Source organism: Telopea speciosissima, chromosome 6, assembly GCF_018873765.1.
Source record: "Telopea speciosissima isolate NSW1024214 ecotype Mountain lineage chromosome 6, Tspe_v1, whole genome shotgun sequence".
Taxonomy (NCBI): domain Eukaryota; kingdom Viridiplantae; phylum Streptophyta; class Magnoliopsida; order Proteales; family Proteaceae; genus Telopea; species Telopea speciosissima.
The window spans coordinates 63,104,976-63,131,329 of NC_057921.1; the positions used below are offsets into that span (position 1 = coordinate 63,104,976).

Genomic DNA, 26,354 nt, shown 5'->3' on the forward strand with positions numbered 1-26,354 from the left:
ATTTTTTTAATAAAAGAGAAATAATGATTACATATATCTAATGATTACATAAATCAATGGGAGAGCGTTTAGGGTTTAGGCTTTAGACTTTAGACTTTAGAATACCCTTCTTGATCAGAGAACCCTTTTACTAAAAAAATAGGAAAAAATCAGAGACCTCTCTCCCATAAAGCAAAGTATAGGGAAGTTACAGTGGTCATTAGACCCTTCCTTGGTCGCTGACGTTTCCCCTGATACTTAAACCGTAGAGAAGAAAAACAGACGTGCCTCTTCTTCCTTTGGTCTTTGCAAACCCTAGCTTTGTCGTCTTGGAGACAAATCTTCGTTCCACAGGTGACTAGCAAACCTCATTAGATTCAAAGATTTTTTTTTTCTTTATCACTTTCACTCAGTATATGAAACGAGGTTTATGTACTTTCATTCCTTTGTAATAGTTTCGTAGTTCAGGTTTGAGTATCCATCCTTGCCAATCAATTGAAAATTTGTCGAAGAAAATGGAATCCAGATTTAATTAGAATACATTTAATCTTGTCCCTTCTCTGGTGGAAATGTTGAATAATACTGATCCATTTTGGTTCTATTTTTTATTTTTATTTTAAATATCGGATGTTACGGTTGTTTGTTAGACACTGAAAATTTGCTTCAATGGACGGAGCTTCGAATGAGCGGGCTGATTCGACGATATCTTGTATGCGGTGTGGCAAGCCGGCTCAACTTCAGTATGTGTTTCTATTCCTCTAAAGAGTGTTTCCGGCTTCTTCTTGTTATGGAGTTGAATGTGGAATCTGTATGATCACTGAAAGTGCAGAGAAATTTTTTTTTTTTGGGGTTGGGGTGGCAACTTGCAGGTTTTGAAATAATGGGCATGTTGGTGTTTGGCTGTCAATATTTAGGTTCAATTTACATGTTTTATTGATTTTTGGATTTTGGAATGATTTTTTAATGCGTGAGTGCTTTCTCTGCAAATTAAGTGAGTATTGCCTTTCACCTTAGTTTTGTTTTCAATTTTCCTTCTCTTGTGAGCTCTTATTTGATTAAATTTCAGTTCCAGTCCTTGTTGACTTCCCAGCTGGACCCATCAATCACCCCCTTGCCTATAATATTCCACTCCCAAAAGAGGCCAAGGAAGAACATACAAATTATAGGATGAAAACCACAAGCTTTGGACTTTCCATATAATCCTGCCGAATATTGTCACACATTAACATCAATTTGACATGAAAGTGTACCCTGTTGTGCTTCCTCTTTTGTAATTTTCACTCTTGTATGCAGGTGTCCTAAGTGTGTGGAATTGAAGCTTCCTCGTGAAGGTGCTGCATTCTGGTTTGTAACCGTTTCCTAGTTTTTTTCTGAATGAACTCAGTATTTGAATGTATGGATTCAAAATAAGTCATCGAACTATATGAGTAAACAATGAGAGAAAAAATGCAAATCTGATGCCCCACCATTAAGTAATGTCTTTAGTAAGACAATACAGATGAAGAATCTCTTGAAGGCATGAGAGAGAGTTTGTTCCAATGTCTGTTCTTAATTATTACAACCTGCAAATTAATTAGAATTTTTCGATTTTGGGAGAAGACTTGTTTGGGGAGCTTTTCCTATTAACATCCTTTCCATACAACCTTTTTCTCCATTTCCTTGTGTAATCTCTGATTTAAGAAAGATTTGAGTTTTAACTTTGAAGTTTTCTGAGTGATTATCCAATATCTCTTTTCATTAATTCTGCCATTGTGTGGGGTTGTCAGCACTCAGGATTGTTTCAAGGCATCATGGAGTTCTCATAAGTCGGTGCACTTGAAAGCAAAGTTGTCCGCATTTAGTGCAGGTACCCCAGAGGAACAAATTTTAACCTTACCTAATGAAGGTTGGCTATATTGCTTAAAGAAAGGCCAGGCTCGTACGGAAAAACTACCACATTTTGATTGGACAGGGTAATTCTCAAGGATTGCTATTTGCCTTTTTGTATGAATGTGTTATTAACACTACGGTTGTTCTTATTAATTGCTTGAGTTGGATGATCTACAATTTTCCAATTTGTGATTTTGTCAGTTTCTTTATTGTGTATGATGAAATGCATGTCTATAAGATTCTGTTACATTATCCATTTTCTTGAAAATAGATAAATTCCTTCCTGTATTGTGATGCAATTTTCTACTTACAGATTTGTAGTAATGTATCACAGTTGAACTGTTCTTATTTTCTGGGATGCCATGATTGTACTAGCTGTCTAACATGGGCCTAGATTTAGCTGGGTTGGAGAAGCTATTTATAGGAAATTCTGTTGATAAAGGATCATTTACAGATCTTACAAGTTTTGGAGACAAATCATAGTCAATTATTTTTCATTGTGAGGGTATTAGAAGCATTCTAATAGTTGATTACATTTCAAACTTATGTGTGTTGCCTATTTGATACATATAGGCAAATAGGTATTATATGAGTCCATTATATCTAGAATTGATAGATGTTATGAGGAGAAGAAGGATGAACATAGTTTGTATTCAAGAAACTAGATGGAAGGGTAAAAAAGCAAAGGAGTTAGATGGCTTTAAACTTTGGTATAAGGGGATGCAAATAATAGAAATGGAGTGGGCATAGTAGTGGATAAAGATTTAAAGAATGATGTGGTGGATGTTGAAAGATTTGGTGATAGGATCATATTTATCAAGTTTGTGTTGGAGAAAGAGGTTGTTGATATTAATTTTGAGGATATGGTTTTGGAGAGGAATGAGGAGGGGACTTCAGTTTTGGATTTTTCTGTGGCTTATGTTTATGCATTGTAAACACATACTTTGAAAAAAGAGAGGAGCATTTAGTTACCTTCAAAAGTGGGCCTCATTGTAGCCAAAAAGATTTCTTTCAAACTAGAAGGTTCTATAGGTTGTTATGTAAGGATTATGCGATTATACTCGGGGATAGCTTAACTACACAACATAGATTAGTTGTCATGGATATGTGTCTCATTTCGCTGAATCGTAAGAACGGTGAGCTTATAGGATAAGGTGGTGGAGTTAAAAGTAGATATTTTGAAATGATTTAATGATAAATTGGTCAAACAAAGTGTTGGGCCTTTGATTCCATGGGTTTTATTTGTAATGGGCAACTTTGTTTTTGAGTCTTCTATATAATTTTGTAAGGGGCTACTGCCTTGTACACGAATTTGATTAATGAGAATGAGAAACAAAAAAAAAAAAAAACATAGCTTTGTGCTTTTGCTCTGTGAGAGAGTATGTTGAGATGCCATTGGTGAGGGACCAAAATACGGTGAGAGGCCGTGGGTGAGAGACCTGAGTCTGAGATAGTCTACCCTATCTTCTTCTTCCCTTCTTCGTTTTCTTGTTTTTTTATTTTATTGTTCTGAAATTTCTTGCAAATCTGAGAACCAATAGAAGTATTTACTGTTGCTGGACCTGAAGTTTGCAATCCTCTTGTGGACTGGTCTACATTAATCCAACATTAGTCCAACTTGTTCACATACTGTTCTGAAATGTCAAAAGCTTGTTGCTCTCTAGACTCCCATATGGGTGCCAAGAATATTTGTCCACAAAATGCTCTCTTCTCACTCATTCAATTCATGCCATCATAAAGAATCACTAATCAGCGAGTTAGGTGTTTTTAGTAAAGCATGAAATTCATTGTTTCTATATTGGCTTTTAGGTTTTTATTATTTTTTTTTTCTTTTTAACCCTTTTTCTCCGTATAATGAAAAGTATTTTCTACCATTTCGTTTTTTGTGCTTCTGTTCTATTATTCAATGAACATTTGCTTTTTTGATGACAATTTGAGACCAAAATTTCGATTATGTTCATTTTCAGGACCCTAAGGCCGTATCCTATATCAAAACGGCGTAGTGTACCTGCTCATATTGACAAACCAGACTGGACAATTGATGTGAGTCATTTTTAATCACATGTAAAGTAGTAGCTCTTGTTTGTGATTTTTCAGGAGATCATAGCAAGTTATAAAATTTTGGTATGGTGGAAATACTGCATGGGGGATAGGAATGTATTACTGGAATTATCAAAGTGGAAGATAATGTTGCCAATATGGGGTAACGGAGAGTGGGAATGATGAAGATTGCCAGTGTAAATTTAGAGAATAATAAAAAAAAGCATGCTTGCATCAGTCTAGTTAATGTATTAACTAGTTACTGGCTAACCAATCGACTAGGCTTTTTCATATACATTCCAGTTTATTGGTAGTCAGATTTTCTTGACTAGTTGATTAGCAGAGTCAATTAGTACCCATATATTCATGGACTAGGTATTGACTACATTACATATGGTTTAACTTGGAGTTAGCAATTTGCTATTGCGCTTCCTGCTGTATTTGTGCTTTGCTTTTTGTAATGCTGTCATTTGTTTGCATCTTTCTTTTACTTTAATGTACATATGGTTGTAAGCATAGTTGTCACGTCGTCACGGCGATCCAAGTCGGTGGAGGGGTGTCATGTCGATATATCGACATGTCGGCGATCATATCGACCATGTTTTATTTTCTCTATTTTTAATGTCATTTAGTATGCTATAATATATACCCTATAACATAAAAAATTAACATGAAAGTGTACTACTAATCTACTATGGTTTAATTCATGAAAGTGTAATATCCATTAGTGTATATGAAATCATGGATTATCAAATAATTGATAGCAATAGTCTTGCTGATAATAAAGCTGAAAAATCATGAGAGTTGAGATATGATTCATATGAAAGTGACTACAAAAGTAACAAAAGAAACAAACAAACACTTACAAGAACGTAATTTATATTGAGTGAATAAAGCTAATAAACAACCCATCTAAATAAAAAAAAAAAATTGCTGATGTGAATATGTGATTGTGTATAAGTGTTTTCTGTTTGATGTTTTTTTAATTTTTTTTATGTTAAGGAAAAAGCATTAAAGTAAAAAATGGTTAAAAAAAATTATTGTTAAAAAATTAAATTTTATAATTTGAAATAACCATGTCGCCCGATATGGCCATATGTCGTGGTATGGCGTCCATGTTGTCGCCATGGCGACGACATGGAGGCCATATCGGTCGATATTCTTACATCATTCATATCGGTGGTCGATATGCCATGACAACTATGGTTGTAAGTACATAAAGGATTCGAGGAGTAGGAATAAATGAATTTGGGTGCATGCTATTCAACAAGAAGTCACATTTTTTGTGCTCTGTATTTTATGTGTTTTTAAAAAATATTTGATCTTGATTCTGCTTTGTTATATTTATTGACTAACCACCTCGTCTACATAGCTAAGACTCTACAAGGGGGGGGGGGGGAGAGAATCGAATAATTATAAGCTTGTGAAATTTGATTCGTCGATCATTTTGGTTCACCTTCAAAACAATTAACTTTTGGCATTCTTGGTACATACTTTGGTGAAACAATCTGGTAAGTATAAAAAATAATAATTACAAATTAGAAAAAATGAAGTATGGAAGAATTAAGCCTTATCTGGTTCAGTTTAACTTTAATAGGCCCAATAAAATCTTGAAACGCCTGAAAACCGTCGAATTGGTCCAGGCCAGTTTGAGACGGGCTTTTTCATTAAGACCATTTCAATTTTTCGATGAACTAACCTAGTTAACTTTTAGACTGAAAAGGATCAGAATGGGCTGAAAGAAGGAAAATAACCAAAATTTTAAATCAGAACAGCAGCATGTGCGCATGTCTCACCTGTCGTCTGGTTATGACTGAAAAAGATTTTACGATGAACTAGCCTAGTTAAATTTCAGTTGATAAATGATGGGAAATATTTTGATACAGATAAAACACAGAATTGGCTTATTTTAGTGGAAATAAGTCTTGTGGTTGGGTTATATATATGTTCAGTCCAAGGAGTTCTCTTTGTAATATCCACTTTAATGGTCCTAAAATATGAGTAGGAGGTAGAAATACGGTATTTTACTGTATTAGGTTAGTTTGAGTGTTTAATTTCATCAAGTAATTGTCCTTTCCTTAGTTGTTAAGGATAGTATAGAGTCTTGTATGACTGGAACTCCTATTCCTGTATTGGATAGAGTTTTAATCACATGGGACACCTATTCCATTTAGTTAAGGTAAAGTTTTAATTATAAGAGACACTTATTCCTATTATAGATAGAGTTCCCTATTTCTTTCCTATTGTAAGTTCACTTTTAGTTTCTATATATTGATTTAAGAACCATAAAGCTCCATATGATTTTGCGATTGAATAAAATCGGCTTTTGCTGCCTCTATGTTCTGTGAGATGCAGTCCCATCATGGATTGGTGGGATTCCAATCAAGTTTCAGGTGAGATGCTTTGTTCATATCCATCTTTCTTACATACTTCTTCATCTTATCCACCATCTTATCATATTAGTATTTTTTAAGTTTCTATTCTGTTCTTATGCATACTACTTCCTGGAATTTCAGTTTTTTTATAGCTACATCTGAGATTTCAAATTTGATTTCATATTTGGCAATCAGATTACATTCTAGACACACCTACGGTTTAAAATTTTGATCTTGTTGTTTTCTTAGAACCCTACTTCAAGTTGGATTCTTAGTTTTATCTTATTCTAAGATCATATTTGATTTTTCGGTTTCAGATTAATATTCTAATACCATTGCTGAATTTTGTTACTGTTTTAAATCCCTTTTGATCATTGATTCAAGTTCTTAAAGTGCAACGGTAAAGGTTGCTCCATTGTGACCAAGTGGCCCTCCCCAGACCCCGCAATGGCGGGAGCCTCGTGCACTGGGTACGCCCTTTTTTATTCAAGTTCTTAAAGTCCTGCAATCGTTATGCAATTCTGGAAACCTGTTTCAAGTGTCCTATTACTAATAGGATACCTCCATAATTCCAGATATGACCATCAGATTTTAATCAGATCTTTAGGAGTTATTCTGCTCCATATAATTTTCCTTCTACCACCTTCTGATTTAAATCAGAGCCTTGAATGTTGTAAAGTTTGCTTAAGTCTTTGCACAGTTTCATTGACCTTCAGATTCTAATAGGATCTTTAGGAGTTATTCTTCTCCATATAATTTTCCTTCGACCACCTTCTGAGTTAAATCAGAGTCTTGAATTATCTGTTATTATAAATCTCTTGAATTCTGGTTTCTAAACCTGTCACTGCGATTCTTGTTTCATTGGATTTCTGAACCTAGTACTCTTAGGCCTCTAGAAACCCATCATACTTTGGCCAAATGAATTGGCTTTTATAAGTAAGATGATTTAAGAAGTTAGGGACAACAATAAGCTGGCCAAACTGGCATTAAGTCATGAATTCATTAAAATCCAAAATAATTTTGTCATGTCCAGTAGTTCTTTACAGGTTCATGAACATGGAGATAATCCGAAGGTTCAGAATACGGCTATTGCATCATGTCAACCCAGAGAACATATGGTCTCAGGCTGGGTTAATGTTGTCATTCACAACAACAACAACTCAGCCTTATCCCAACTAAATGGGGTTGGGTACATGGATCCTTGTCATTCCGCTCAACTCAGCCTTTCAAATAATTTCACGACTATCGTATCTGTCATGTTGCACAAATACTTGATAACTAAAATAAAAATTTTCAAGTTTAAATTCTTTTGACCAAAATACAAATAAAGCTATAAAGCTACTAGGGGTAGATTACTTTGGTATAATTAACCAATTTTCTTGTCATAAAATGAGTAAAACCTAAATTATGAGGAAAAAATGTGATACAATTCCCTTTCGAAAAAACCCTGAAGAATTTTAGGACTGGATTGAGTCAGGACATTTGCCCTTCCCAGACCCTGTGGTAGCGGGAGCCTCATGCACTGGGATGCTCTTTATTGACTCAGGACACATTCCCAGAAAGGATTTGCTATGGAATTAGAGGAGTGTAGAATCAACATCTTGAAGGGGAAGAAAAGTTTCAGGTTCCTTCAAGCTCGAGGAGCCTTTTTATGCAAAAGTTTCCATGCATTTCAACTATTACAGAGATTTGGGAAATGTTTTATGTACTTGACCCAGTATGTCTCTGGTATATCAAAACTTTCTAAAGACTCGTGATATTTTGGGATATCTTCCCAATGTTTGAACTTTTTGATGTCCCATCACTTATCCATACAAAAAAGGAAAAATGCATTAGGGATATATTTATGATATTTTATACCACACTATCAGAGTCTTTTCAAAAAGAAAATACTACCATAGTTTGTACATGCTGAACATTTTATTTGTTGCTCATGGTATTCTGGTTGGTTCTTCTCTCTCTTCCTTCTTTTTGATTAATCAAGAAGACTAGGCTGTACAGAGCTGTGAGGGACAGCCTAAACAGCATATATGATATATATGTTGTGTTCAGTTACTGCTCGCGTTAGCTCTTAGCAGGGTTGTAACTAGTCTAGTACATGTATTCCTATTATGCTTGGTATTAGTTTAACAGGATTCATTGTGTTTATTTTATTATTTCAGATATGACTAATTTTATTTTTTTGGCCAGGGAATCCCAAAAATTGAGCCCAGTAGTGATCTGCAACGTGTTGTGGAGGTAAGCTTGAGAATGGCTCCTGAATCATTTATGTTGAATGTTGAGTGGGAAATAAGTGTTTGTTTTATTTTGGCATGATTACCTTTGAAGATCAAAACTCCGGAGCAGATTGAGAGAATGAGAGAAACGTGCCGAGTAAGTCCTTACTGTGTAGAACGTTTTCTGCATAAGGTTATTCTTGTTCTGTGTTTATCAAGAAAAAAAGGTGTAACTTTGCATATTTTTACAGATCATAGTTATAAATCTGAATTTTATAGAATTATCTACTTATTTGATGTTGTTGTTAAACATCATCTATACGTTTGCTACACTCGATACCCAACAGTGCTATTTCATAATAAGTTCTAATATTGAAGCTCCTGCACAACCATGCCTGGCCTCTACATCTACGTATGCATACTAGAGAGCTATGTTACATGAGATTGGGTATTGGTATGTGTCAAAAATTCGGATCCATTTGTCTGCCTAAACTTAGGATACACTCGTGTTCAAAAATGCAGATGGGTGTGGGGACTCTGCTAAAATGTTTCAAGAAGGGGGCTAATTTGTCAAAAAATTATGGTTAATATTTTTCTTCTTGGCAGCCATGTTATGGCTTTTCATGCATTTTGGACACAGATCAGATTTGGAGAGAGTCCACTTGAAAGTTAATGTCTGAAAAAGGTGGGGGGTGATACCCGTCAGCAGCACTTGTTTTGGACTCGGATTTGAAAAAAATTACAATCCATAATAAAAAAAGGATATTTTGGGTTTAAAATTGATAGCTATCTACACAATCCATGCTTTGCATCATATAGAGAGGGATTATTTAGTTTTCTGGCTACAGTACCACACACTAAGAAAGGCAAAATATCCTAAAAATATGAACCCCTCCCCTCGGCCTCAACCCAAGAAGAAGAGTAAAAAAGCTGCCCTTTCCTTTCCTTTCCTTTCCCACTTTTTCTCTTACACATTGGTAGCTGAAACCTGTAGTGGTTGAGTTGCATTTTATTCTTCCGTTTTTACTTTTGAGAAGCAGTAAGAAATTAATAAAGAATTGGAAATTTGGAATACTCACTTTGCAGAAATTTCCAAAAAAACCAGACGGGAATTGTATCCAATGCTTCGTTGTGTATTTCAATTTTCAAAATGAGATCACGACAACTTTTTCAAATTTGCTTGTCGGGTATAAAAGACCCTAATGTCTTGTATGATCCCATATCAAATGGTGTGCATTGATTTCATGTCTCATAAACTTGCAACCCGCATACATTGTATAGTCAGTCAGTTGTCTTCTCAACGTTTTCTTAGCTGTCTTGATTTTCTTGAAACAGAGATCTCTTAAAATTCAAACCTTGGTGCCCTGATTTGCCTTCAACTCTTCTCTGCCTTACTCAACCCCCCCCCCCCCTCCCAAACAAAAAAAGAAAGAAAGAAAGAAAGAAGCAACTCTTTGCTGGTGATAAATTGAGTTGAAACCCAAGTTCAATTGCCTTGTTTTTTGTCATGTTGTCAATGGCTTTGGGGTCAAAAAAGCCATTTCTTCATAACTCTTGAATTTCCACTTGAAATCCCAAACAGTTAGATATGAAGGGTATATTTGCAAAATAATATTGCCTTTCTTCACTTGAATCTTGATGCTGTCGTTGCTCACCACTGCCACATCACCTCCCCCTTCCATGAACCTTCAGAGAACCCGCATCCCCATTGCCAACGGTGTCGATCTCCTGCAGCCCCCTGACCTCGTTGCCCCATTCCACTGCTGCCCCCTGCGACTCCATGGGTGCTACCTGTTATGCTCCTTACCACCGGGGAAGGTTGGTAACATTCAGCTGGACCCAATTAATAAAATATATGTTTTGAAGCATCCAAATAATCAAATATCAATTTCTAAGCATACAGACATTCAAATATCCGTTCATAAGCATACAACCAAATACTTAAAGAGGAAATATCCATTCCTAAGCATACAAATAAATCCAAAATTCCACACTTCCAAATCACAAGCACCAAATATTTGCCTTTTAATGGGTCCTGGCGGTTCCGGTTCCAGCCGGTTCCTAATTAGTCGTTTTGTTCTGGAACCGCTGGGAAAGCCGCTCTAGAACTGTCCCATTCCATTTATTAACGATCCCAAAATCTGAACCCAGAACTGTCCCGTTTATTAATGGGATGGTCCTGATTTCGGGTTTTAGCAGGTCGGATCCGGTCCATATCGATACCCTTAGTTTTTATCAATGTGATATGGAAGGCATCATTTATTTCTTCGCATAACTATAAACTCACCCATTGACACTTGGGAATGTAGTATTTCTTTTATTCTTGGCTTTTCTTCGGGTTATATTATTTTTAGACATATTTGCTATTGATTATTATCCCCAGATTGCAAGGGAGGTTTTGGATGCGGGTGCTCGTGTAATTCGACCTGGTGTGACAACTGATGAAATTGATGAGGTGGTCTATGAGGCAACAATTGCTGCTGGTTAGTTGTCAAGCATTGTTTGGCTGAATTTGTTTTTGATACATCCCCATATTTAATTTTAAAGGACTAGTAGGCAGTAGCATAAGCTTTGCAGAATGGATTAAAGAAAAAAAAGAGAAGACCAAAAAGTGTAAAATGTTTAGTTGTGGTGTTTCTTTTGCATTTGGCCTGCATAATTTCTTGGAGGATGAGATGGGCAAACTGTCTGGCTGATGAGTTAGTTAAAGTGAGGCTGATTGGACCGACTTTGTACTTGGGGCCTTCCCAAATCATGTAGTTTTTTTTTCGGTCCAGGGTTTCAGTTCCTTATGTTGTTGTATAATTTCTTGGAGGATTTCTTTTTGTTTAATAAAATCATAGTTGTCACTGCATCTAGGCGACCCAAGGTGTTGGAGGGGGCCTGGAAGCTAGGCGACCAAGGCACCTGGACGCCTAGGCGTTGCCTAGAAACAACTATGAAATCATTACTTATCAGACATGGAGAAAGGGGGGGGGGTCCAAACACAGACCACAGAATTTTTTTTAACCGAAGTTTATGACATTAGTAATTTAGATGGGTTCAGTTGTCAGATTTGGGATTTAAGAACATTACATTTGCTCTGTACTGCTAGAAGAACATGAATTCTGCAGTGATTTTCTGTCCCAGATAGCTTTAGCATGTGACAGAGCACAGGTATTTGATTTTGGGAGGAAGATAGGAAGCTGTGTGGCTTACATATCGTAGACTTAGAATAAAGGGGAATAAACCTCTTGTTTTGGGGCTGCATAACTTCGGATTCAAGGCAACCGGCCATCCATTGGAGTGTATAGCTTCCAGAGTACAAAGTACAGAGCAGAATGAAGGAAATATGAACTCATGTTTCAGCAGTTCATGCTGCATGGGAGAAGGAGATCAAGGATTGTGCTTACTTGCTACAAAGGCTCCTGAATTTAGTTTCTATATCATACTGATGTACATTCGAGATTTTTTAAAGATGGGGCTGCAGAAGTTTTCACAATTGACTGATAAAATAATTGGGCCTTAAAGGCTCTCCCACAACAGTGAAGATATTTACATGGAGCATTTCCTTGTCAGGGTGTAGACTCTTCATTGTTTCAAAATGAGAGATTTCAGGCGTGCTACAGACTGGTTTTCCTAGAGGAAGGATAATCACGAAGACACAATGTGTGGAAACTAATTCCAATCTTCTCTAATCTCTCTTGAGGTTGATGGAGGGAAAGACACAGGTAAATAAATCCAGGAAAGTTACTGGACGGAGTATGTACTGATATTGGATTTTTGTACACTGCCATATGCGTCTGAGGTGGTTGAGGATTTCAGAAAAGAGATACTTGTCTAGATTTTAGAACTCAAAAGAGAGGTCCTTGCCCATGGCTGGTGGAATAGTATGTCAAAACTCAACTTCATGCACATGCACATGCATACGTGCGTGCGCGCACACACACACTGACACAAACACACACAGATTCACAGTTACCAGGCGACCGTTTTCTTCAGATGCTCATGATTGACAAATAAATTTTGAGAAAACAAAACATAGTCTCCTGGTATTTTCTGTCATAACTGTGCAGTTAATGTTGACAGTATCTTTGTATGGCACGATCTGTGTGCTTGAAACTACTGCTCTGCAATGGTTGTGTTACTAACTGGTTGTTGTATCTCTTTCTGTTGCAGGAGCTTATCCATCTCCACTAAATTATCATTTCTTCCCAAAGTCTTGCTGCACGTAGGTATTTCTTCGGCATATATCTTGTCCAATTTTTGATTTGGTACCAAAGGAAGGTGTAGTTTACCTTATGGACTATTCTGTTTTTGTCACTTACAGGTCAGTTAATGAAGTTATCTGCCATGGGATCCCAGATGCGAGGTGTATATTATATTCGCTACTGTTTTTTGAATTCAATATAATTTTTTCCTATTTCCAACTGAACCTAAACTCTGTTTTCTTAGCCTATGCTTTATATGCTGCCTCTTTTAACTTTTCTCCTTTGTGTAATTATCCTTTAGGAGATTAGAGGATGGGGATATTGTGAATGTTGATGTGACTGTCTACTATAAAGGTGTCCATGGTGAGAAACTTTATGATAAACATTATGCTTCAACTGCATTGTGCAAATATGTCCTAGGAAGCTCAGTAAAGTGTAAATTGATTGAGCAATGTGCAGGTGATCTTAATGAGACGTATTTTGTGGGGAATGTTGATGAAGCATCTCAGCATCTGGTCCAAAGTACTTATGAGTGCTTGGACAAAGCGATATCCATGGGTACAAGTTGTATTCTCCGTTATACTTTTATTCATAAACTTCTCGAGTTACTTACTAATCAGTTATATAATATCATCCTTACATTGCCAATATCCATTAGTCACACTGATTCTCAACTCTCGTTTCCAGCGGTAGGTTAGAAGATAATTTAAGCCAAAACATATGCCTAAGTTTGGAAATGTGGTTAGTTTCTGAAACAATTATTACCTGAGAGGTGCCATGCACCAAATTAACTCAACTTACTTGATCCCAGACCCAGTTCAATCGAGTTTGCTATACAAATCCTGTTTCACCACTCAACTTTATTTGATGGTCTTACTTTTGTAAGAGAAACCAGCCACCATTTCCATGAAAAACCAGATAACAATGGATTTGACCATTTTTAGGGGTATGCCTGCTTGCATGGTTAGATTGCTTACTTTGTGTGGGATTGAAAATGCAAAGATTCACTAGAAAAGGAAAGTGTGAGCGAAGGAAGGAATTGTAGGAACAAGGTTTATTGTATCGGTATCGACTATCGAGTATTGTATCGGAAGACTGATTTTAAGAGACGTGTCATATCGTAATGTATCGGAGAGACAGAAGATACGTTATACACATGGAAATTGGTTAGAAACATATGGAAATACTTAGAATACATGCGAAATATAGTTTTGAAGCATAAAATGCTATGGATAAGTAGTATGTAAAATATATCATGTATAAAAAGGGGAACAAAGTATGATGAAAAGGTGCATTCAATTGATTATGTATGAAGGATGAGGTTTATTACATATACTAATACCAAAAAAGATGGCGTTTTTTAGTTTGGGGAAGATTTACAGTTCAGACGCACACATCGTTGCCAAAAAAAAAAAAAAAAAAAAAAAAAAAGCTTGATGCAATCATTCAGGTTGTCTTTGATGTAGACAAGTCACCTAAAGGGTTTATTTTATTGAAAATAAGCTTTGGGTTGGGTCATATATGTATTGGGACTTTGATCCCACGGGTTTACCTCGTAATTTGCCAATTTAATGAGCCTAAAACATGGGTAAAAAGTAGAAAAACGGGATTTGCTTCATTAGTTTAGTTAAGAGTCCTATTTTGACTGTTTTCTTTATTATCTTACTTTCCTAGTCAATTTAGGTTACCTTATTAGTTAGGGATTGGGTTAAGACCTTTCCTTTTTAGTGTCAAAGTCTATTTTTGAGTCTTCTATATAAGTTTGTAAGGGAGGCCAGCATTGTACACGAATTTTATTAATGAAATTTTAGCTTGAGCCTTTGTGAAAATCTTAAGATACCCAAGGTGAGATGCCCAGGCTGAGATAGCCAACCCCACCTTTCCCCATTCCATTCCCCCATCCCCTTCCATTGGTTCTTGATTTCAAACCCTAATTTCTGTTAAATTGAGTTCAAGAGTGTACGAGCTTCTGAGAGTTTCTTTACATCTACAATATCATTCAACTGCAGCTCCAATGGCTTCAACAGGTTATTAATTTTGTGGGATTCTTTCTTTTGGTTATCTTTTGAGATATCATCATTCTTCTCCAACCAATTTTGAGATCCCTTTACTCTCTTTCTTGTTCTTTGGAGATCTTCTATTTGATCCTGCCTGGGATTAGACCTGTTCTGGTTCTAGTCTTACATTATTTGGTATCAAAACTATGGCTTCTCCAAGTACTAACCCTACAGGAGATCAAGTTATAATTCAACAATTGATTGATGGTCAAGCATATGATTGATGATGTGAAGTCGCTGAAGCAACCTTTGACCATGTATCAAGATATGATGTCACGACTCACGACATGTTAATTCACTGTCTCCACATCAGCCCACTCCAAATGACCATAGAGGCGAACAAGAGAAACAAAAGAAGGCAAACTCAGTGACTGTAGCCATTGAATCCATTCCAAAGATGGTGGTGTGTGAACCACAACTTGATGATGATTAGGCTATTAATGCTGCCCTTGAAGGAGAAGAGTGTGAAGACACCCTGGATGATAACATTGACATGTATGAGGTTAATGTTGAAGTTCCAACAATTTCTGTCGTAATGGAAGAGTCAGTCTTTGATGTTTCGAATGTCGAGGCGTACATTGAAGAGTTTGAAGTAGAGAAGGTTGAAGGCACAACTATAGAAGACCTCATGGACATGACTGCTGATTTGGAAGTTGAACACATTGAGTTCGTCATGCCACTCGAGTTCTTTGTAGATAAATTTCCATGCCTTGAAGATTACATTCCTAACATCCACGAGCTGCCTGAGTACTATTATGGTTTGAAGACAGATGTTCACCACGCAAAGTTGATTCCTCCATATTGCAAATTTCGATTACAATTTTTTTTTCATGCAAGGGAGAATTGATGTAGATAAGTCAACTAAAGGGTTTATTTTATTGAAAATAAGCTTTGGATTGGGTCATTTATGTATTGGGACTTTGATCCCATGGGTTTACCTTGTAAGTGGCCAATGTAATGAGCCTAAAATATGGGTAGAAAGTAGGAAAACGGGATTTGCTTCATTAGTTTAGTTAGAGTCTATTTTCTTTATTATTTCACTTTCCTAGTCAATTTAGGTTGCCTTATTGGTTAGGGATTGGGTTAGACCTGTCTTTTTTAGTGTCTAAGTCTATTTTTGAGTCTTCTATATAAGTTTGTACGGGAGGTCAGCATTGTACACGAATTTGATTAATGAAATATTGGCTTGAGCCTTTGTGAAAATCCCGAGATAGGATGGGTGAGATTGCCAACACCACCTTTCCCCATTCCCTTCCATCGGTTTTTGAATCCAAACCCTAATTTTGTTCAAAGCGATCTCAAGATTGCTACAAGCTGCTAGGATTTCTTTTCAGTGATTGTCACATCGATTTCTTGAAAATTACCACATCAAGATCATTGCTGCTTCAACAGGTTATTACTTGGTGGGATGATTTCTTTTGGTTATCTTTTGAGATCTCATCATTCTCCTCCAACCAATGTGTCTCTTGGTTGTCTTTTGAGATCCCATTGTTCTAGTTTTGCATTATTTGGTATCAGAGCTGTGGGTACGTCAATTACAGGGTAAACCCATGTGATCAAAGTCCCAATACATATATGACCCATCCCAAAGCTTATTTTCCATAAAATAAACCCTTTAGGTGACTTATCTACATCACTTTGCTGTTGGAGTTATTATTCAGTTTTTGCAAACACCAAAGAAAATTCATTGGGATGCTGTTTTCTGTGTGTTATGTTCCCTAAAAGGTGTACTTGGCAAAGTTCTTATTCATTGACCTATTCGAAATGTTAATCTGGTTGGGTTTTCTGATGCTGATTGGGCTGGTGCTTATGATGATAGTCGTTCTACTACTGGTTATTGTACCTTTGTGAGTGGAAATTTAGTCACCTAGAAAAACAGGAAACAAATTACTGTTGCTAGATCTAGTGTTGAGACTGAGTATTCGGCAATGGCACATACTACAACTGAGTTAGTGTGGATAAAATCATTGCTTTAGGAGTCAGGGTTCCCTATCACTCAACTTATGAAGATGTTTTGTGATAATTGAGCTGCTATTTATATTGCGAGTAATCCAATGTTTCATGAGAGGACCAAGCACATTGAAGATGACTGTCACTTTGTTCGGGATGCTGTTATGAAGAAGGTGGTTTTTACTCCGTTTGTTTCGACTACTAACCAACTTGGTGATATGTTTACCAAACCGCTATTTAGACCTTCTTTTTGATGAAATTGTTCCAAGCTGGGTCTAGGTGATTTTGTCGCTCCAGCTTGAGGGGGAGTGTTAAAATGAATCGAGATACCTACTTCCTATATATCTCCCTTTATGTTTGTAATTAGAGTCCATCCTAGTTAGTCTAAGTTCTAGTCCTAGTTTGATTTCCTATTGAAACTATGTTTCTATTTTATGGTTCCTTGTAGGTTTAGGAATCCTTTCTCTATATATAAATAAAGGCACTGTGGGGGGGGGGGACTGTAAGTTCGAGCCATACTCTCTGGACTGCCACCCCTTCGCTCCTCTTTCTCCCATCTCTTCTTCTCTTCTCAGTTCTCTGCATCTCTGATAATTGTTACACACTTAATTTAAAATACTAATCTCATGTACCTCCTATGTGTCTAAAATTTTGGGCATTGTAATTGGACCTGTTACAAGTAAAAACGCTAAAAACAAAAGCCCATAACTAAGTGCTAGCAAAATAAGGCCAATTTTTGGACTGGGCCTGCCGTAGGTGGTGGGAAGGGAGGAGGAGAGGGGGGTGGGGGAAGAGAAAGTGTCAACTATAGCATCGACTTGGATAGTATTTGATTTACTTAAAACTTAATCATGAGCCCTTAGCTCCAAGTTGTTGTTGGAAACAATTAGATATTACAACTTTTTTTTTCTTTCAAATTTTATAAAGGTCATATTAATTGAAGATTGAATGAGTTTTTTGCATTGAACTTCTAGCTCTCTTTTTTGTGGGGTGGAATAATGGTCCCATATATTGATGACTAATGGGAGTCCCTTATTTGGTAATTTGTTCAAATAAGTATAAACGCATAGTTCTTTTTCTTGGAGAAAAAGAGTCCTCTTGCCTAAATAAATAGGGAAGGAGGTCCATATGTTGTAGGCATCACCGAGACAGATTGAATGGAGATCCTCTAATGAGAATAGTATGGTTACATATGTGGGATGGCTGTGTGCTTGGATCTGAGATGGGGTGATTTGCCTAAATGTGAGGCATTTGTTAAATGTGAAATCACTTGTTGATGGATCATTTTTTAACTTCTGATACATTTATTCTTAATTTTTCCTACTTCATAATTGCTGCACAGAATATATTCATTTTTGAGAAATGTTCATCTAGTCTCCATTGCTCGGGGACGTTCTCTGAAGTATGTCTTTATTGGAAATCCAAGTAGATTACAAAGTTTTGTATTTCTTTTCAAATCTCAGTTAAACCTGGGGTGCGATTTCGTGAAGTTGGCGAAGTTATTAATCGGCATGCTTCAATGTCTGGATTATCTGTGGTAATGTGGTATCTGCATTTTAGAATAAATTTTGTTGAAATGGATGATAATTTTCATACTAATTTTTTCCATGAATCTTGTAAAAATAGGTGAAATCATACTGCGGTCATGGTATTGGGGAGCTGTTTCACTGTGCCCCAAATATTCCTCATTATGGAAGTATCCTCAGAAACATAGCTTTTTCAAATTTATTGTTTTAACCATTGTCTTTTGTGAATTCTTCTTTAGCACACTCAAGGTCTCTTTAGCTCATGCAGTCGTTGCTTTTATTTATTTGTTGCTAACCTAAACCCAGTCAGAAAATAAAGCGGTTGGCGTGATGAAAGCCGGGCAGACCTTCACAATTGAGCCCATGATAAATGCAGGTATCTTTTAGAAATCCATTGGAAAACTGCTCGCTTTCTAAGTGGATGTTCCTAACCTGCATAACACATACTAAAAGGGCTTTCTTCTTAGGAGTTTGGCGTGATCGGTTGTGGCCTGATGGATGGACAGCTGTTACAGCAGATGGCAAACGCAGTGCTCAATTTGAACATACTCTTCTGGTAACTAAGCATATTGTGGTTTTTCCCCTTTGTCATGCACCACATTCTAAATGGCTGCTATCAGAAGGCTAGTTGTAATGGTCATCTGGCTGTTTTTAGATGAATATCAATTCTCTTTTGATTGCTTGGTTTTGGCAATTGTGTTCTCGATCACTTAAACATTTGCCATAAAGACTTGAGTGAGTTCGCTGGTTCCATCATAGGTCTGCATATAGGTCTCTAGTGAGCAGGAGGTTTGTACCATAATATATATATATTTTTTTTGGAGGGGGGGGTCAACTGAAACAAAGTTACTTTAGTCTCCCATGGAAAAGTACAACAGGATCAAGTAGACATACAGGTGAGCATTACCCACCAAACACGAGAGAGCTTCAACTATGAAGCACCTGAAGCCAAAAAGTGGGCTTTCTTGGTGAAGGAGCGAGAAACAAAAGAAAAGTAAACATGAGAAAAATAAGAAACCAAAAGTCCAATATCTTCCACAATAGCCTCTGTGGCCCAGTCCAACATTCCAGAAGAGTTGTTAAGGCTAACAATAATTAGCTTTCAATCAAGAGAATATAGACAAGTGCTGAAGATGCAGGGCATGGGCCAGAAAGAGGGCATCACCGATGACCTCTGCTTCCATAGCTAAAGCAGAAAACCAGAAAATCCAAACAATAGAAACACTTAGCTGCAATGAACTCTCCCAAGCAGCTAAATCTGATAACCACTCCCCTACCATGTTGACAATTCTGAGAGAGCCAAGAACCATCAGAGTAGATGCTAATGTGATGAGGCGGAACAGGAGAGGCAATGGAAGAGAGTGGTGGAGGAATAGCCTCAGGAACCAGAAATTTGGGAAGAAGTCCAATGTGATTGTCCTCAACTGTTCTCCTAAAAGCCTCCATTGTGCACTGCCAACCAATGAGGATCTCAATGGTTAAAAATGGCTTGGTTTCTGGTTTTCCCACTTTTCCACCGAAATGATGCCCAAAGAAAATGGAAATGTTTTGGGTGTTAGGGGCAGAAATAGCAAGGGTGTGGAAAAACCTATCAAATATTGAAACTGGAATCGAAGAAAAAAATGGACCTCAAGACGAAGAGGAGAAGCAAGGCAGCAAGCCGCAGCTTGGGGACGAAGGAAAAGTGCATGAACAACCGATTCCTCTGCCGAAGAGCAAAGAGAACATGTAGGGGAAGGATATAGCTTCCAAAGAGATAGGTTTCTGTTGACAGTGAGGATATTGGCACAACACCGCCAAAGAAACAATTTAAGCTTTGGGAATAACTCCAAATTGCCAAATTTTTGCCCACTGGGGTCGGGTATAAATACCTATTCCTGTTTCACACCTGATAAAATTAAGAATAATGGCTTGACTTTATGTCCACAGTCCCACTTTATTTATAATAGACTAGAGAACATTCTAGAATAGGTACAAGTACAAGAATACCCCTTAGGGATAAATAAGACAAAAATACCACTGCACCCAAATTATAACACTCCCCCTCAAGTTGGTACATAGATATCAATCATGCCCAACTTGGAAATAATTGGATGAAAAACTTTACTAGATAATCCCTTGGTAAACACATCAGCCACCTGCTTTGCGGAGGGGTAATAAAAGGGATACAAATGATGCCTTGTTCAACTTCTCCTTGATGAAGTGACGATCGATCTCAATATGCTTCGTCCGATCATGTTGAACTAGGTTGTGCGCAATGCTAATGGCGGATTTGCCATCTCAAAAGAGCTGCATGGGAAGCTGAACAGGAACACACAGGTCCTGAAGAAGTACCTTGAGCTAGAGGAGTTCACAAATGCCGTGGGCCATAGCCCTAAACTCAGCCTCTGTACTAGAACGAGCAACTATTGCCTGCTCCTTGCTTCGCCAAATGACTAGTTTTCCACCAACCAAAGTACAGTATCCGGAGGTGGATTGTCTATTGTCAGGGGAACCAGCCCAATTAGCATTAAACTTCAATAAGCAGATGATCGTGAGGAGAAAAGAGAACCCCTCGACCAAGAACAGACTTTATCCATCTCAGGATCTGATACACAATTTCCAAGTATCCCTAGTATGGATCATGCATGTACTCACTCATCATGCTGACAACAAACACAATATTTGACCTAGTGTGAAAGAGATAAATCAATCTTCCAACCAATCTCTGATAACCCCCTTTATCCATTGGTTCACCATCTTTTTTTGCTTCAGATGGGAATATGCCTCAAGAGGGGTATCTGAAGGTTTGCACCCCAACATCTTAGTGTCAGACAAAAGGTTAAGTGTATACTTCCGTTGAGAAAGGAAGATACCCTGATTTGACCGTGCAACCTCAATCCCAAGGAAGTATCATAGCTTTCCTAGGTCTTTAATCTCAAATTCGGTTCCCAGGTTAGTCTTCAGTCGAGCTCTCTCATCAATGTCACTTCCTGTAACCACTATGTCATCAACATATATAATGAGGACAGTAATCAGCTCACCATTCTTCTTGATGAACATAGTATGATCAACATTACTCTGTTTGTATCCCACAGACACCATGGCTTTATGGAAGCGCCCAAACCACACTTGAGGAGATCACTTCAGTTCATATAACACTCGTTTTTAATTTGCATACCTTACCATGGGTTTGTTGAGTAAAGAAACCAAAAGGAACATCCATGTACACTTCCTCTTCGAGTTCCCCATGTAGAAATGCATTTTTTATGTCTAGTTGCTACAATTCCCACCCCAAGTTGATTGCACATGAGAGACTCACTTGAATAGTATTCAACTTGGTCATTAAAGCAAATGTCTCCTGATAGTCTATGCCAAATGTCTGAGTAAATCCCTTGGCAACTAACCGAGCCTTGTATCTGTCAACTGTACCATCCATCTTCTGTTTCATAGTAAACACCCACTTGCAGCCCACAAGTTTTTTCCCCGGAGGAAGAGTGACTAAGTCCCATGTCTCATTTTTTCCAAGTGCCCTCATCTCTGCCACATAGTAGCCTTCCATTTAGGATCGGCCAAAGCTTCCTGCTAATGTTTAGGAATAGGAACTGATGACAAGGAAGAAACAAATGCACGAAAAGAGGGTGGAAGAGAATCATAAGAGACAACATTGGAAGTGGGATGTCGAGTGCAAGTTCTAACAGGTTTACGAATGGCAATAGGCAAATCAAGTGTAGGGTCAGAAATAGAAATACTAGGAGGAATAGACTCACCAAATGGAAACTGTGTGGAGGTGACAATTGGAGTGGCATAGTGGTAGTGGTTGCTTCATTTTGCTGCCGTTTGGACTTGGAGCGAACAAAGACCTTTATTGGAACCGTGGACTTTTCGGTCTTTTCTTGGACAAAAGCCATGGGCTCCCCCTGGCCCAAAGCCATATCATTGTCTTCTTCCTGAACTGTGTCTTGAACCAAATCTGGCTTTGGAGCAATGAGAAGCACATCTTCCTGTGAAGAGGACACCCCTGAAGAGGTGCTACAGTAAAAAAAATATGCTTCAGTCTCATGGAACACCACATCCATGGAGAAACACATGGCGAGAGGGTGGATGATAGCATTTGTATCCTTTCTAAGTTGTTGAATATCCAAGGAAGATACAACGGATACCACATGGATCAAGCTTGCCATGCGGGTGATGATTATGAGCAAAGCACACACAACCAAAAACCTTCGAGGGCGCATTGAACGTTAATCTAAAACATCAAGGACCAAACCACCTCCAAAATGTGTCGATTCTTTCGTTCGACCACACCGTTCTATGTTGGGGTGTCAACACAACTCGTCTGATGGAGTATTCCATGATCACCTAGATACAACTGAAAGGACCCATCCAGATATTCTCGTCTATTATCTGTGCGAAGGATCTTGCTTTTTGCATCAAACCGGGTTTGAATCATCTGATGGAAAATCTTAAACAGCAAAAAACTTCACTTTTTTGACGCAAGAAATAAATCCAAGTGACTCTTGTATGACAATCAATAAAAGTGACAGACCATTGGTACGAAGGTACCCAGTAACACAAACACATCGGGCAGGGTCCCATACATTAAAATGAATTAAATGAAAAGTTGCTAAACTTCTATTATCGGAAGAGGAATAAGCCAAACGAGTTTGCTTGGCAAAGATACAAGCACCAGAAAAAATGGTTTGGATTGTACTTTATAAATAAATCAGTAAAATCTTGGCTAAAGTTCCAAAAGGTAGGTGACCCAAACGGTGATGCCACTTATATAAATCGGCTAAGGCAACTTCAGAGGAACCAAGTGGAGCTTGCGATGTCAATGCTGGAGAAAATGAGTCTGTAGAATCAAGCAAGTATAAGCCATTTAACTACTTTACTACTGTCAATCGTTTGCCCCGTGACCCAGTCCTGGAAAAAAGGTTACTTTACAATTTAAATCCGTAGTGAGACTACTAATGGAGAGAAGATTAATGGCAAAATTGGGAACATGCAAAACAGAAGATAAAGAGAGTATAGAAGAGCATTTGATAGATCCCTTCCCAGAAATAGAGGGCAGAGAACTGTTAGCAACCCGAACTTTATCCTTACATGAACCAGGAAAATACTCAAAAACTGAATGGGAGGGACCAGTCATATGACTGGTGGCCCTTGAGTCGATAATCCAAGGAATTGGATGCAAGAGAGACAATGGGTACCGATAGAAATACATGTTTGAGCAAAGTTGGAATCAGAAGACACTGGCAGAGGGATTTAGCCAAAAAAACCGATGGTGTAGATGGGCTAGGCGAAGTAAGAAGACGGTAGAGTTTGAGTCATCAAATCCTCCGGACAGACAGAGATGCTCCTATGGGAGCAGTATCAATAGTTTTGGTTTGGTGTGTTTGAACTGAACCAGTACCTTTGCCATTTGCAGGCCTACCATGTAGCTTGCAGCCAAATTTTTTGGTGCGACATTCCTTCCCATAATACTCACATTTAATAGATCCCTTGTTAGAACTAGAACAATTACTTTGACGGTGAATCCCGCCATGGGAAGGAGTGCCTGACCCCGAAAAAAGTGCTGAGCGATCCTGGTGCCAACATTGCAGTACGGTGACTATCCTCAGATTGTACCATAGCATATGCCTGCTCTAGGGCTGGAAAAGGATCACGACTTAGGACATGAGCCCAAATCTGATCAAGCTCAATATTAAGGCCTGCCAGGAACATGTTCACACAAAGCTTGTCCACCTGTTTGGTGAACTTCAGGGCATCAACAGTGCAAGAAGTAGAGAAATCCTCATAATAGTCTAACTCTTGCCACATACCTCGCAACTCAGAAAAAATACTGGGATAATGTCATCTCTTTCTGTTTCATCTCATGGATCTTCCTCATAGACCTGGGCATCATTGCCCACTTGAGAGTAGGTATCTTGGCTGCTTTCCAGATTTTGGCCGCTGAATCCAGTAAGAGATAACCCCGTGGGGTTCATGGAATTGATAAGGTAGGACATCACCAGATAGTTGTTCGAAATCCATTTGTTTTGAGTAGGACCAACATCACCAGGCTTCGTAGCATCCCCAGTAAGATAGCCTGAAAAGCCACAAGAAGCTATAGAAAGGAAGCAAGAGTGAGGTCACCATGTCAAATAATTGTTCCTTCCAATTTAATGGAACAAAGTGGGAACGAAGGAAAGCCGCGAACACTAGAAGTGGCTGGAGAAGTCAAATTAGTGGTCATGTCCGACATAGTTGCTGGTCAGGAAACAAAGACTCGAGCGAAAGGCTTAAAAGAACAAAGAGCATAGCCAAAATAGGCAAATCAAATTGTTTCCGGAAAATTAATTTTAGATCTCAGGGGGGAAAAAAAAAGAGAAAGGGATCTATCAAAAAATATGAATTCACCAAAAAGTAAGCCTCAGTGGAAGAAGTTACCACTGATGGGTGTTAAAAAGGATGCACCGAGAGAAGGGAGGTGCTAGAGGTGAGGTGGTGGTGATAGGTGAAAGAGAGTTTTGGCATTAGGATTCGGATCTCAAAGTTGATCCTCGCTCTGATACCATGATGAAATTAAGAATAATGGCTTGACTTTATGTCCACTGCCCACTTTATTTATAATAGACTAGAGAAAATTCTAGAATAGTTACAAGTACAAGAATACCCCTTAGGGATGAATAAGACAAAAATACCCCTGTACCCAAATTACAACAACATTGTATATACATGCTTTTAAAAGCAGAACATGGGATGCTAAATCTTTGCCCCCCACCCTTCACGAGGGGAAAAAAGAAAAGGTGTTTCTAGACATTCTATACATTTTTGGAGCTCTTGTGTCCTCACTTTCTTGATGAGGATTACTTCATTATGGTTGCCCAAAGTTTTTTAGCTATTTTTTGGCAGTAGAAAAAAAAATTTCTTTTGTGCCAAAAGTTCAATGCATTTGGTCTTCTTTTTTTTTAAAATTTTGGACATTTGGCCAACCAAAAGTTGTAATTTATCTTCCCACTTAATATTGCATGTTCGTCCTCTTCTTTTTGTTTTGTATTTTGGGTTCTGTTTCTAATTTTCCTTTGCTTTCAATCTACAAATATTTTCATTTAATATGTGCTTATATCTTGAAAGTTCTTTCTATCACAGCATATCAAGTTCTTGTGCTGGTTAGTGAATCATTTGGTCCAACTAGTTTCTTGATTGGTTAGTTAGGACTTTACAGACATTTTTCTTAAGTTGTAAACATGCATTTTAGCGAAAATACTAAAATGACACAACTATGTTGAGGATTTCCCAAGCTGTATGAGGTCGGACTCCTTAACTGGTAGGCTAAGAAAATATATGATTTTCCTTCATATTATCCTGGAAATTAGTATTATCTGTTTTAAGTCCAAAAATGTTGCGAGCACTGGTACCAGGAATATTGTTTTCTGCAAAATTCCTTCTTGAAATGCATAGTGAAATAAAGATTACTGCAGTCGTAACTTCTCTTATGTAAATTTATGATGCAAGCAGTTGTGCCTTATACCATTGCACATTTATCTTCCCTGACTAACGCATAGGGCTGTAATGATGTTCTTGTTTCGGATTTATCTTTCCCCTCGAGGAAGAATTGTTTAAATGCAGTTTATACTATTCCACAAGCTAAAGGCCTGTGAAGATTTACTGCACTAGGCATTTCAATATGTGCCTAGTAAACTGCTGCTGTACATGACCCACTACAGAATGACTGAATGGCAACTGTGTAGTCAGTACAATTTATGCTTCTGGACGATGGTGCTTTTTCCCCTTTTTGATACTGTTTTCTAGACAATGCATACATCTTTTGTAGTCTGTAAATTGTGGTACCATATTTTTTTGTAATGTGAAATATGAATGTAGATTATGGTTGATTATTTATACTTTCCCTAATCTTTCACGCAGGTAACGGAAACTGGAGTTGAAGTTCTTACAGGACGGTTGCCCAGTTCACCCAAAGTGTTCCCGTGGCTAAATGTGTGACAGTTAAACAACTAGATGTTTATTTCATTCAGCTATGTTACTGAAACCATCCAGAATGATGTTTTGTATGCCTTTTAAATAATTCTGAGATTTTTCATGACATTTTTCTCTATTTTTGAGCTTTTGGAAGCATAGTCAGTTTCTTTAAACTGTAACTTATCCAATGGTGTGCGTTACTACAGCA

At 37.7% G+C, this 26,354-nt stretch overlaps 1 protein-coding gene across 1 annotated transcript; it reads left to right on the forward strand.

The window, feature by feature from the left end:
• Nucleotides 1-303: 303 nt before the first annotated feature.
• Nucleotides 304-26,354, forward strand: LOC122665087 (methionine aminopeptidase 1A-like). The gene is made up of 18 exons (XM_043861153.1): nucleotides 304-333; nucleotides 627-719; nucleotides 1,273-1,323; nucleotides 1,746-1,931; nucleotides 3,816-3,891; nucleotides 8,454-8,501; nucleotides 8,592-8,636; nucleotides 10,863-10,962; nucleotides 12,638-12,689; nucleotides 12,789-12,830; nucleotides 12,971-13,032; nucleotides 13,129-13,227; nucleotides 18,140-18,213; nucleotides 18,303-18,372; nucleotides 18,513-18,578; nucleotides 18,670-18,758; nucleotides 26,093-26,184; nucleotides 26,234-26,354. Exons 2-17 carry the CDS (start codon nucleotides 646-648, stop codon nucleotides 26,168-26,170), a joined length of 1,212 nt encoding a protein of 403 aa, XP_043717088.1. The 5' UTR covers nucleotides 304-333; nucleotides 627-645; the 3' UTR covers nucleotides 26,171-26,184; nucleotides 26,234-26,354.

Bases quoted from the DNA above. Each gene is read 5' to 3' on its own strand.
- LOC122665087 (XM_043861153.1), top strand. From the start codon at position 646: ATGGACGGAGCTTCGAATGAGCGGGCTGATTCGACGATATCTTGTATG. The intron at 13,228-18,139 runs GTACAAGTTGTA...TTCAAATCTCAG, and splicing joins GGACAAAGCGATATCCATGG to TTAAACCTGGGGTGCGATTT. The intron at 18,579-18,669 runs GTATCTTTTAGA...CTTTCTTCTTAG, and splicing joins TGAGCCCATGATAAATGCAG to GAGTTTGGCGTGATCGGTTG.